The 13951-nt window shown below is 37.7% G+C and overlaps 1 protein-coding gene across 1 annotated transcript; it reads left to right on the top strand.

Moving 5' to 3' along the window:
* Positions 1-879: 879 nt before the first annotated feature.
* LOC131940220 (uncharacterized) lies at positions 880-10745 on the top strand. The gene is made up of 3 exons (XM_059298848.1): positions 880-1246; positions 5441-5775; positions 6317-10745. The coding sequence occupies exons 1-3, from the start codon at positions 1139-1141 to the stop codon at positions 10248-10250; spliced, it is 4377 nt and encodes a 1458-aa protein (XP_059154831.1). The 5' UTR covers positions 880-1138; the 3' UTR covers positions 10251-10745.
* The last annotated feature ends 3206 nt before the right edge of the window (positions 10746-13951 follow it).

Raw genomic sequence — 13951 nt, 5'->3', positions numbered from 1 at the left:
TATAAACGCCACAATAAAAATATAATCCTTTTGTTCTAAAAAAATATATAAAATATAATCTACCATCGGCATTTGTTTTTTGTTGTTTTTTTTTCGCATTAACCTGTGAATATCTAAGCCAAGCCGACGTGTCCATTATCTATGTAAATCTCACATAAACACAATCTCTCTTTGTATCTTTTCATTAAGGCGTTTGGTCATGAATACACCTCGATTCCATGAGCTACCACCCGACTTTACACACTCAGCAAGGTACACATTACCCTCCCCCCCTTCCCTTCCCACTTCCCACTTCTTTGAAAGCCATGGCCGAATTGAGAACATTTAATCGCCCGCCGGTTTACCTGCAAAATTCTATAAAAGGTATCTCCCGCTTGAGCAGAAGAAAAATAGGAATCAGTGCCAGGACGAAACGAGAAGGGGAGGGGGTGAAGTCTGGCAGGTCACGTGACTTCCCACTAAAACGAACGGTAGTTGGATCTGACTCCCGTGGAATTGTTTGAAGATTTTACTCACTTTTCGTGGTTGTGTTAGACTTCTTAGCGCCGGGGACTCAACGGAATAGGTGACGCGGGATTTGAGTGTTCACTTTTCCTGTTTGTGTTGATGTTCTTCGTGTGTTTGTTGTGATGTAGGGATCGTGTGCGTGGTGGGGAATGTGCAGGTAAAGACGTGTGCACTGTGCCGTGGTGGTGAGTTTAATTTAACTCAAGTGCGGACTTTGTCTACACAACAGCGAGTCAGTTCTACACATAATATTCTATTAGAAAGCCCAGTTTTAAATGGTAACAAAAGACCATTGTGATAATTATACCAGATTTTAGACAAAACAATACTCAACAAGAAAAGATTTCTAAGAAACCTTGTTCTTAAAATTATGGGATATTCGGTACACAACAGTAACATATTTAAAAACCAAACAGGGTACGGTAATTTTGCAGTGAAAACTTTAATTTGTGAATCGGTTTCTCTGATGGATTATTGGATTATGGATAAAGATAGTTCACAGCATCGCAAACAGATGTATTAGTTCGAGCATGGATTACTGTGGATTATGGATACATGAATGAAGTGAATACACACAACATCTCTGTTGCCTGCGGTAAAATTGGATCAAGGGAGGTAAAAAATATTTAAAATGGCATCAAGACGGAAGAGTGCACGGCCTACGAACAAATCACGACAACAGATACAGGAAAACGACGATGATGATACTACTGAGATGATAGAGGCGATGAAACCTAAGGTGAGGAAATGTTGACACGTCTACCTAGATTAATATACAGGTAAATGTAAATGAAAAGGTGTGAAAAGTTAAGAAATGTGATAGTATACAAGGTAAAAACAAGATTCTGACTAAATTTCTACATACATTTAAATTTACAAAATTAAATTTTTAAATCTTAGGTTATAAAATTTAGCCCAATGATTCAAAAACGAATATAGGTATGTTTAAAATTGTGTTTTCTGTTTCGCAAAGCTTCTTAGAAAATATTTTAAGTATTTAAAAAAAGAAATTAGAATAATTTAGTGGAGAATGGATTAGTTACAGTAATCCTTAAACGTGGTTCCTAGTAGGACTACAGCCTACTCAATAAATACAATAGAAAAAATTAAATACTGTTTAGAGATCGGAAGGTCCATAGGTCGGATGAAGCAATGTGTTATAATCCATTCGTGACCTAGCAATAATGTTGAGACCATATATGGTCAGCACTATATCCACTGCAAGATCACGTCTCAGAAAGAACGAGTAGGCCTACCTAATCAAAACCAAATTTCATATCGTGTTTTTTATAATTACAAAAGGTATTTAGGACATAGAAAATAAGATGTTTTTCTCTTTAGAAGAATTGTTATTGTTTCTTCTAAGGTCAATGACACGAGAGAGGCCTATGCCAACTGATTTAAAGTTCGGCAGGATATAATTCAGATAAAACGCTTTAATTAATTAATTAATTAATTAATTAATTAATTAAACTGTGTAGTGCGCTTCGTACACAATGTGTGTAACTGATGAATTGTCGGATCAGACGGTATAAAATACATACATTGGAGGCTGGAGGGGGAAGGGGGTGGGGGACGGTGGAATCAAAGGAAGAATATCAGGCTGGTATAAGAAGCAGACGTTAAGACTGTGGCGGTGAACGTGTAGCAGACGATGTACGGGAAACTTTCGCGCCACACGAGAACATAGGTTTTGTTAAGGGGTGGGGGGGGGGGGGGGGGAAGGGGGGAGATTATTTGGGGAGAACGGGATTCTGTGCTAAAATGAGACATTGCGTTTTATAGATAATGTTGAAACAAAATCTAATCTGTTTAATTCGGTGTAGAAATTATAACAGCGTCATATTGTAAACATTCGCATAGTCTGTTTGTTGCTGTAACATTATTCTAACTAGTACATTCTTTTAACGATGTCTAGTTTTGTCAAAATACTTTTACAAACAGCCTAAAAGTCCTATTGTAAAAATAGTAAAAGCCATATTTATGTCGCAAAACGGCTATGTTTACGTTAAACTACAAAACAAGCATTTTAACTTTAACCAATAAAATATGGATGGAATTAGATTGACCAATTTACTAAAAAGGTAATATATTTATAAATAACTTTACAGTTTCACAAAATCCAACTGTTACTCTCCCTTTTTATCTACCTTCTATTTTAACCCAAACCTATGAACGGCTTGATTCTATTTAATATCAACACACCTTCCAGCCTTCAATATTTACACGTCCCCCCCACCCCCCTTTACCTCTAAGTTCAGACAAGAGCACACACTCACACCGGGGGTAACATACCATGCATGCACAGCGCTCACGTCGATTGTAGCAGGCACACAGGCCCCTGCGCGCACGCACCACTTCCTTATTTGGCACATCTTGGCTGCCTTGCCAAAGTTCCCAGTGAATTTGGAACAACCGGGTTAGTTCTCTGCGCGTTCGACCAGACTTGGCCTGGCACGGGCCTATGGCACCACGCACTTACAACACAAACACACACGCATATAGCACCACGCACATACAACACAGACACTCGCGAGGAAATGAATTCTTTCGTTAAACTCTCTACTCTGACATGGCGATGAAATATGATGTCTTAAAAACTGCACTCCTAATTGTAACACACACACATAGACACACACTAACACGCACATATATTTATATATTATTTAAGCAATCTTTATAATGTATATATATATACATATATATATGTATATATATGTATATATATATGTATATACATATATATATATATATATATATATATATATATATATATATATATATATATATATATATATATATATATATATATGTATATATATATAAATGTATATATATATATATATATATATATATATATATATATATATATATATATATATATATATATATATAATAATAATAAATGCATACATATGTATAGGCCATATATATTCATCTTCATATAACGTTAAGCTCTTTTAGGCGAAGAAACACATCTTTGTTTCTTTTCAAGCTTTCAGTATCGTTATATTTAATGTAATGATGAAACAAACGTTCATAGACGAATTGTATTTAAATAGGTAAATTTTGGAATAATAATCATTAAAAAAGTTTTAAAAAACCCACGTTTTCTGATTGAACTAAAAAGTAGAAAATAAATGCTATAGGCCCTACATCACAATAATGCAAGCGATCACTCTACTATAAGCGATGAAAAACGTGGGGCGCCGAAGTAAAAGTTATATTACTATTGATTAGATAATACTATTGACTTTTATTAGGGAGCTTGTAGAGAGTCAACAGTATTAGAAACTGTAAGAAAATCACGGCGCCCCACGTTTTTGCTCGCTTATAGTAGAGTGATCGCTTGCATTATTGTGATGTAGGGCCTATAGCATTTATTTTCTACTTTTTAGTTCAATCAGAAAACGTGGGTTTTTTAAAACTTTTTTAATGATTATTATTTTCTACTTTTTAGTCTTTGTCTGTTTGTTTGCATTAAAATCTTGCTATCGATTTTATCTTTTCACTTTTTTTGGGTAAACGAAGACAACTCGTAAAAAGACAACTCGTAAAAAGACAACTCGTAAAAAGACAACTCGTAAAAAACACGTTGTTTGAATACGTTACTGACTAGAACACATAGATTTGAACCCGTGTCGAGTGGGATAGCAATCGTGTGCCCAACCACTCGACCATATCGTCTCCCCCAAACTGGCCTACCTCCTGTAAGTTTAAACTCGGTTCAAGCTTAATTCTCTGCCCCTAAGCCTGTGGCGACATGTGATCGTTCGCTTCACTGCGCGCGAGGTACGCGTCGCTGGTTTTTTTTCTAATGGCTAGCAGAGGAGAATTATATATATAGATTATATAGCGGTCTAAAATGCTCAATAAAATGTTTCCATTGATCAATTTAGTAATAAAAACAATAGAATATTCAATTGTCATCCAAAACAAAGCTTCCCTGAAAATTTCAGCGCGCTAGCTAACTGGGAAGTGCCAGAAATTTCGATCGCAAGATTTGATTGGAAAGACAAACAAATAAACACACAGAGAAAGCAAGTTAAAGAAAACGTGGGAAAAATACTGAACAAGGGGGATAACTGGTAAATAAAGAAGTGGTTCCAAAACACTGTATTTCTTCCTCACAGGTAGAAGATTCAAAGCCTCCCGACACTTATAAAAAGGAACAACGTAATTTTAAAATTGTAAATGGAAGTGTGTCTTCTGGAATTATAAGAATCTATGACTCATAACTGATGGGATCTATATTTGAAGCACATGTTTTAGATCGGTGAGGGGGGATGGGGGTGTGGAGGTAGGAGGGTGTTCCAGTTTGTTACCTGTTAACAAAAGTTAATTATGTTTTATAATTATAATTGAAAACAAAAAAAGGCACAACATCTAAAGCAGAAACTATTTCTTAAATAAGTAGTTGAAAACCCCACTATAAAAGGGTTACAAAAACCACGTGAAAACTCACAATTCATGTGAAATAAATTATTGATAACAATGTCAATATCCTACAGTGGTCATTTAAAGAGGTAACGGTGAGGGTGGGGAAGGGTTGATTGAGCATCAGCACGAGGACCTTGATATTAATTACATATTTTCTCATTGGTAAGATAGTTAATTTCATTAAGAAAGGCTCTTTTATTTTTAATCTATCAATCAAAATTTTTGGTTAAAATTTACCTACCACAAAAGGGCTGCATGTGTTAACTAGATCAGTCATCGTGAACTGTTTAGACACTGTTTACATTACGTTAAGTGTGCTCTCCGTAAATTAAAGGTGCATTTAGTTCTGGTAATGAAGTGGGGTGACTCATAGTTTTAGAACAAATACAAGAACTACTTTGTTTGTCATATGTTATTGTGATCAATCTCGCCTTAGGTCTATATTAATTAAACTTACATACATTATTATATTCTGATACATTTCATGTCACAGATTTCACCAAAGAATGAAGCCAATGGCCTCAACCCTCCCAAGAAGGCTGCATTTCAACTCAGGCATGACCCGACCCAAGATAGGCCTGACCCACACGTAACACTAGATGGCCCTGACCCACACACATCACGAGAGGGTCAGGGGCCACACACATTACGTGATGGCCAGGGGCCACACACATCACGAGATGGCCAGGGGCCACACACATCACGAGATGGCCAGGGGCCACACATCGCCATACCTTCAGATATCTACCACGACTTTGAAGCTCTGAAATCTTTAACCAAACTCGACACGGGGGACTTAATGAGAAAACTACTCAAAGACTATCAGAGGTGGGTGCGTGTCTGTGTCTTATGTGGTTTGGTTTCGTGTAATGACTGATCTTTACATTCTATAGATCTGGTGCTGCTTAAGGTTACTAACGTAAAATTGTTGGTCGAGATTGAGAATGGCTATATGGGCACTGGTTTCCCCACGCGGGTGTGGGGTGGTGTACAGTTGTGGGGTTGGTGTAGGTGGTGTAGTGTTGTGTCTTGGTGTTGGGTGATGGAGGGGGTTTAGGGTGGTGTCGGTTTTTGGGGGTGGTGTAGCGTTGTTGGGGAGGTTGAAGATGGTTGCGTTGTTGTAGGGTGTTAGGTGTGGTGTTAGGTTTGGGCGTTGTTAAGGAAAAGGGTGGAGTAAGGTGTTGGGGGTGGTATTCAGTTGTAGGCTGGTGTGGGTGGTGGAACTAGAGGGTGAAGGGTGGTTTAGTAATATAAAAGCACAATGTACTCATAGTGTTGGTGTGTGTGTGTTTGTGTGTGATGAGTTAAAATAAGTATACACCCTATCTGCGGCAATGCGCATCTGAAATGTGATTTATGTGTTTTTTAGAATGACGTCATCTAACCAAGCATCACGTGAGAGAAGGCTCGATGACGTCATCGGCGACCTGGTGGCCGCGAGGACCACAAGCATCCTTGACCTGTCCAAGAAAGGTGCGGCACTGTACGGCTGCCAGGCGGGCGGGAGCGCGAACTCTCCAGTGGCAGACGACAAGGTCGCCATGGGCATGTACAACAGCGAGGTGGACGAGGCTGAGATGGACGACGACACGGGACCTTTGGATCTGACTCTTCACAAGCCGGACCAAGCTGCGTCACCTGACTCGGCTATCGTAGAAGACATAACCACGAAACTCACACCTTCAACTCCTACCTACCCCTCATCTCAGAACACCGAATCCAGCGCCCGTAATTCTTTAAAAACAACAGGTTCCTATGTCATCAACTTAGAATCAGCATCAACTGAAGGTCCCAGTTCTCACATATCAACATTGTCTCAAATTCTCAGTCTCGGGACTGCGCCAAACTCATCCAGTAAACATAATGCAAACACTTCCGACGTGAGTAGTTTGCTGTGGAACACGGCTAAACGCACGAGCGAGTCCTACACGTCTGAAACAAAACCCAGTTCAAGTAAGCCTCCCACTCCTCTAGTGAGCACTCTATCCTTTCAACAGCAGCTGGTGAGTACTCCCAAACTTGGTGGCTTACCATCTTACACCGAAGCTCTAAACTCAGTTTTGAACTCACACAAACAGCCTAAGAAGTCGCAGGTAAATACAGATACAGCGCCCAGTTCAGAAAAACAAACACCGACGCAGGAAAAGTTAAGCATGACGAACAATGGATTATCGTTTTTTCAAATCCACACCGAAGATGCGGATATCAAATTTATACCGTTTAACTTCAACCCGCAATTAATGTCACCGATGAGCGAACAGCAACATAAATCGTTTATGGCGCAATCGACGTTGCAGAAAGAATCAAACGAACAGAAACCCACACAGCCGAACCAACAGCCACAGTTATCACCTGATGTTCCTAAATTTCAGATGTTACCAGTGCAAGCCGCCAAACAAGAAAATCCCGAAAATCCAAAATTTATGAAAAGCACGGAATTCCCAAATTTTTTACTGGATCCTCAAACTATGAGGACGACGAGTATAAACGATCCACAAACATCCATGTCAATGCCTGCGTTCTTCGTCACATCCACCACCAACGGAGTCAGCAACATGGTCGCCATACCCTTGCTTCACAGTCTTCCAGAGGGAATCACCGGACTCCAGCCCTTTGCGTTTGCACCTCATCCCACACCCGTTTCAACTTCATCGTCTATTTCATCTCCACAAATGATGTCCACACCTCCACATATTGCTGTCTCAGATCTTAACAAACCCACGGAGCACTACTCCAGCTTTGATAACACTAACCAATCCACCAAACCATCCCCCGAGTCTCCTGTATTTAACATGGAGCCTTTGCCTTCCCCTACACAGTCCCAGGTCAGGTCTAAACCAGGGCGCCCCAGGGGCAGGGGTGGGAGAGGACCGTCACAAAGAAATCAGAACAAAGACATGAAACTTCTGACAGAAAACACGCTTTTCCCTGGCGTCTACACAAGTATTTTAAAACTTCCTTGGAGCAGACGCTCTAGAAATAAATCAAAAGTTAAAACAGTTTCTGAACTGAAAAGAGAAGCACAGATTATAGCGCAAGATAAACTTAACGAGACAATGTCTGAAATTACAACGTCTGAAGCCAATAGACTACACGTCGATGTCCAGAACTGTGATTCGTTTTTAGAAGACAGGAGGGAGTCGCTAGATCTTGGAACTGCCAAGAACGTAAACGAGCATAGTCTCACGGCAGTTCAACGCCAGCAAAAACTGGAGGAAGAGCTACAACAACAGTCAGTTCATGCACAGAAACAGAAAGATCTTGAGCAACAACAGCGTCTTCACGCCCAGTACCATCTCCGGCTTCAAGAAGAGCAGCGGAAGTTGACAAAACAAATCGAAATGTCGTACCTTGCTACATCCGGGTCTCTACCAAGTTCGGTCGCGTTTTCGATGTTATCGCAGCCCGGTTCCTCCATTAAACAGGATGAGATGAATAACGAAATTCCCCAGTCTATTTCTCCTGGTCAAATTCCTCCATCTTGCCACCTTTTGTCCGATGTCTTGTACGGTAAACAAATTATCCCACAGTCCAGAGACCCTATGATGATGGTGTATTCCAGCCTCGATCCCAACGGTTTAAAATCCTCACCACGAAAACGAGGCCGGCCTCCTAAAACACCAACGCTACCACGACCTACTGAGGAAACGTCTTTGGATGGAACTTCAACAGGAAACTTAATCTCAGCTCCACCAGATAATTTCTTAAACCTGACAGCCCCTACAAGCACACAAAACGTATCAACAGTGAACATGACTCTCACTACTAAAACCGAGCTTCCATATCATCACTCGTTTGACCTAGAAAACGTAACGGCACTGACGCCAAAATTAGAAACACAATCAGACAACGAAACTGAATTAGCGCTGGATCAAAAGATGTCTTTCTTATCTAATTCCTTGACGCTCGCGAACCCTCAACAAATGTCTCACCTTGATTTACCTGAATTGCCTGCAGGTACCTCAGGTGTGGCTGAAGGAAACTTTGAAACCAGCGAGACCAGAAAAGACGAGCTCAGTTTCCCCGAGCCTCGTTCTGAAATCAAACCCAGGAGGAAGAAAGTCTCCAGGCTGCTCAAATCAAACGAAAATTTTATTTACGCCACTTTTAAAATCAAACCTAAAACTGGAAGTCTCATGCCGAGGAAAACGAGAAAAAAGAGAAAAGATGTTTTAGCTACAACAGCGGCCGCAGCAGAGACTATCGCAAATCTCAGACAGAAGAAACTTCTAGACGCTGCTAGCGATAGGGCGGATAAAAACCTCGCGATGGTCGCGTGGAAGTTTCACGAGCAGTACCCGTGCTTGGAAGACGAGGCAGGGGAGAGAAGTGATCCGAGATCAGTGTGTGTTACTTGTGGAGCCTTAACTCCCTTAGGCAGTGAAGAGTACCTTAACAACCAGTGTAACTCGTGCATGCAGGAGACCCCGTTATCAGACCAGCACAAACTGAACTGTGATACAGAATCCAGGGCGGAATGCTGCGTCACATGTGGAAGAATATTCCAGAAACACTTCTCCGACCCCAGCTCCAGATGTGAAACCTGCATCCGATCCATAGATACATCCATTAAATCATCCAAGCTATTTTCCTTCCACGATTCCCCTACAACATCCACAACAGCATCGTATCCATTAGACTGTTCGCTATCCACTCCTTCAACCACAGCCTCATCCATTGTTTCTCAACTAATGGATGTTAAATCCGCGGGGATGAAAACAGCCAAAGTCAACAACAACCACCTTTTCTGTAGCTTATGCCGCATGGAGTTCACGAAAATCTGTGACTACCTAAGTCACATTCGCGATGTTCACGAAAACAAATTGTCAAAACCCCAACCCTGGCACGAACCCGTACAAACTGATACGATAAAAAAGATAAAAGCATCAAAGACGAAGAAGTCTTTAGCGCATAAAACTTTAACCTGTCCTGTTGAGGACTGCCCGCATTTTTTCAGAGAGCAGAAAGATTTGGATATGCATTTCGTGAAGAAGCATTCCAGTCTCGGGACTTGTTCTCATGTTGATTGCACCTTTGCGTATATATCGCGTGAAGAACTGGAGAATCATCTTCGGTGCGATCATGGCGTGACTACGATCCCCGCGGGATCGAATCCTGTCGAGGACAGTCCTGTGAAGTTGCCAGATAAACCTTGTGCTGCGTCCTCGGTCAGCGAGAAACCGTTACGGTGTGAGTTCTGTGACTACAGGTGCCGGCAGAAAAACGCCTTGACGTGGCACATGAGAAAACATCCAGAGGCGGCGTCGCTGTACAGAAGATACAGTGGCGTCAACTCCGAATAGCACACCCAGAGGCGGCGTCGATGTACAGAAGATACAGTGGCGTCAACTCCGAATAGCACACCCGAAGGTGGCGTCAACGTTCTGAAGAGACAGTTACGTAAGCTCCGAATAGCATACCCAGTACAGAAGACACAATGGCGTTAGCTCTGAGTAGCACAGTAAGATGCGGCGTCTCTTTACAGCGGCATCAACGCCGAATAGCGGCTGTTGTTCCATTACTTGTGTACACTGTAAGGGAATTAACTCAGTGCAGCATTTGGTTAGCTGAAGTGATACTTCTAAATTCCTAGATGATGATGTGTATAGCTCCTTGTATTGAACGCGCCAGTTATTTTAATAATATAAATTGTTATTTGGCATTTTCTGTTCCTTGCTTTGTTTTAAATGAAATTTATAATTTAATAAACCGAATGTAGTGAACATTCTTATGTTTTTAATTTAGAAAGTAAATATTTCTTTTCAAGTGTATTTGTTTCGTTCACTAAAGCAAGGCGTAGATAACGTAACATTGGCTAAGTATTCCTGTGATGCGGATGAGTTTAGCAAGAAAATAATTTTCCTACCCTTAACAAATACTCCCCTTGAAATTACTAAAGTAATTAATGAATTTAACTTTCAATTTGATTCATTAAAATATAAAATATTAAACACTTATTTCCAAAATTATCTAATAACAAAAAGGCCCTAACTAACTAACATAATTTAGGCTATTAAGAGATAGTCGTAAAACTATATGTATATTTTTCGTTAGTGTAACTTAAGAGTAAGGTATATATCTGTGATCGATGTTTTCAAAAGGGAAGTAATCAAAATAAAAATTCTTCAGAAACCACACACAACCTCCGCTTTTGTAACACAATAAAATGGTTGTAGCAATTTTTTTTTTTACTTTGATAATTTATGGAGTAAAAATTGAATTAAACGGTGTGTATGTTAGAGCAAATCCTTTATGTGGCCTAGAGGGAATGTAACTGCATGACTTTTACTGTGTATTATTGCTGGAGCATCACTTGACTTAAGTCAGAGCAAGTGTTGACTGAAATCATATATGTATATACATATATATATATATATATATATATATATATATATATATATATATATATATATATATATATTTTATATATATATATATATATATATATATATATATATATATATATATATATATATATATATATATATATATATATATATATATATATATATATATATATATATATATATATAATTATATATTTAGGCATTGACTTGTGTCAACAGTTTGAAGAGATTTTAAAACTGGAGTGAAAATGATAAAGTAAGTATTAGTCAAAGACGAGGCAAGTACGTTTTAACAAACATTAAAATAAAATGAATCTAAAAAACATTTTTTCACGATAATTCGACCACAGCAGGTAAAAAAACATACAACTACGCATTAAAACTATTGTATTTATTTTTGTTATAAAAATATGTCACATGTCTAAAATAATGGAAATTTACTGTCTATGCAAAGGTTGTGCTGGCTTATTTTCCAGTCAAAATTTAAAGCATTGGTCATATTCATTTCATACAAAATTACTTTATTGTGAATTAAAACAAGCAATTTTCTCAACTAATTAATTAAATCAGTAGTTTAAATAAATTCTACACTCATATTTAATTTTAACACACACAAAAATTAAAGTACATTATTTCCAGCAAAAAAATATCATAATAAAACAAATTTTATAAATATTCATCAAAATGCTTAAATTTAAATAATTATATAACAAATTAAGTATACATTCAGCAAATTTATTGCGTTCACATTTCTTTAAATGAGGCTATATTCAATTGTTGAACAAATGTGATGAATTACAATTAGATGACAAATTTTATTTACAAACAAAAAGATGAACATCGGCGATGTGTTACGATACATCATGTTGGAATAGTCTATATGTTGTATTTGTCTTTATACTGTGAAGAATATTTTTGATAGAATCATAGTTTTCAGTGGTAAATTGTTTTCTGGTGTTAGTATGGCCTACACGACACACGTAATAAGTGTGGGTATAATTTCTTCAGATGGGGTAACTATGGCAACAGATGAAATTTACTTTATCTGCCCAATGCATTTGTTGGTTCATATATGTTTCGACTTTTAATTATACACGTTGTTTAGTTGTGTTATGGATTTACTAAAAAAAATCGTTATAACTTTCCTGCACTTTGGTGATATTTTACAAAGTTATCAAATGGTTAGAATGGTATCAAAATAATCTCCTCCTTTAATGAGTTCTTTGTTATTTATATAGGGACAATTAGACAGATAGTCAACACGCCACATGTGATTTATTCTCCAAATCAACCTCAACACACAGTTAACACATTTGAAGCTCCCACATAAAACTGTGATGTGAAAATTAAAAAAAAATAAACTGTTGCCGGACAGATAGCCTTTGTGAAAACAACGATGATGAACACAGTCATGTTTATGGCACTGTTTGAGAGATGTACGTCTCAGATTTGTGACCCTTGTTGTAGGGTCCCTTGCCTCTTTAAGTGAAACTAAGAAAATTTGCTTTAAAAATTGTTGTCTGTCAAACGTACATTTCAAACATTTTATTTTAAATTGGTTACATATGAAGGTATTGGTTGTAAATGTACATTTTATATATTAAACTGTGTTAAAATGATGATCTAAACATTAATGCAGAATAATTTATACTGTTTTATTCCCGATTGTTTGTTTTGTTTTTAGAACACTAATCTTCTAGATTCTTAAGTTATCTGCAGTCCCTAAATTTCTAGCTTTGAATCGTTAGGTGTGCAATTTATAATCAGTATTGTTACCTTTGATCACCTTATTACTCAGAAAGCTTTAGGATTTATAATTATCACAATCATTTTAAAATATCAACAACTATATAAAATATAAACAACTGTTAGTTTAATGAACAAGACATAAAGTTCAAAGTATTTGACTCTTTGGATGCATAAATTACTTCATGATTAGTTAATTTGAGAAACGTATAATTTTTTAAAAGTATATAGTATTAGTGTACTTCTGAAAGTTAAATATCAAAAGTCGTGTAAAAAAATATTGTTGCAATTTTATTTAGCAATGGTCATACAAATACATATTAGCTGAAAGCTGACATTGTAAGTGCAAGTTTGTGACTTTTTGTTTTGCAGCTGAAATCCTTTTTGGTTTCAGCTATCCAAGATATCTCAGCTAAACACAAATGATAACTTCTGTACCTCAAAATATGTTTTCCATTTCAAGTAATGCACGAGAAAGATTCGTTTAGGCTTAGCCAAGGTAGCAGTCTTGTTTGTAGGTTCAAAATATTTTCCAGAATCAGCCTTTTTTATGTAGCAATCAACTTTGCAAACTCAATTCCGAATTTGTGATCGATCAAATTTAATCAAGCACAAATTAAATTACTGATTAGAGATACAACCCAGTAATTCTAAACCAAATACAACTTTTTGTGATAAATCTTACTACTACTCGCATTGCCTCTTTAACTATGGGATGGATTATTTCAATACAGCATGATATGAAGAAATTATAGGTTGATGCATGAAGTGTCTAAATCAGTGTTTCCATATAAAAGACACAGAACCTTACTATTTTAAGTTCTGTTTTTTAAGTTATGAAACCATTACATTAGAATTGATTGTCTTGAAAATATAGTTCTGTATAGAAAAACTCGACAGGCGTGGAATGG

Source organism: Physella acuta, unplaced genomic scaffold (assembly GCF_028476545.2).
Source record: "Physella acuta isolate Inbredline_101_S28 unplaced genomic scaffold, ASM2847654v3 ptg000312l, whole genome shotgun sequence".
In the NCBI taxonomy this organism is placed as follows: domain Eukaryota; kingdom Metazoa; phylum Mollusca; class Gastropoda; family Physidae; genus Physella; species Physella acuta.
This window is presented reverse-complemented; position numbering and strand designations above follow the sequence as displayed.

Bases quoted from the DNA above. Each gene is read 5' to 3' on its own strand.
- LOC131940220 (XM_059298848.1), top strand. From the start codon at position 1,139: ATGGCATCAAGACGGAAGAGTGCACGGCCTACGAACAAATCACGACAA. The intron at 1,247-5,440 runs GTGAGGAAATGT...TTCATGTCACAG, and splicing joins TAGAGGCGATGAAACCTAAG to ATTTCACCAAAGAATGAAGC. The intron at 5,776-6,316 runs GTGGGTGCGTGT...TGTGTTTTTTAG, and splicing joins CTACTCAAAGACTATCAGAG to AATGACGTCATCTAACCAAG.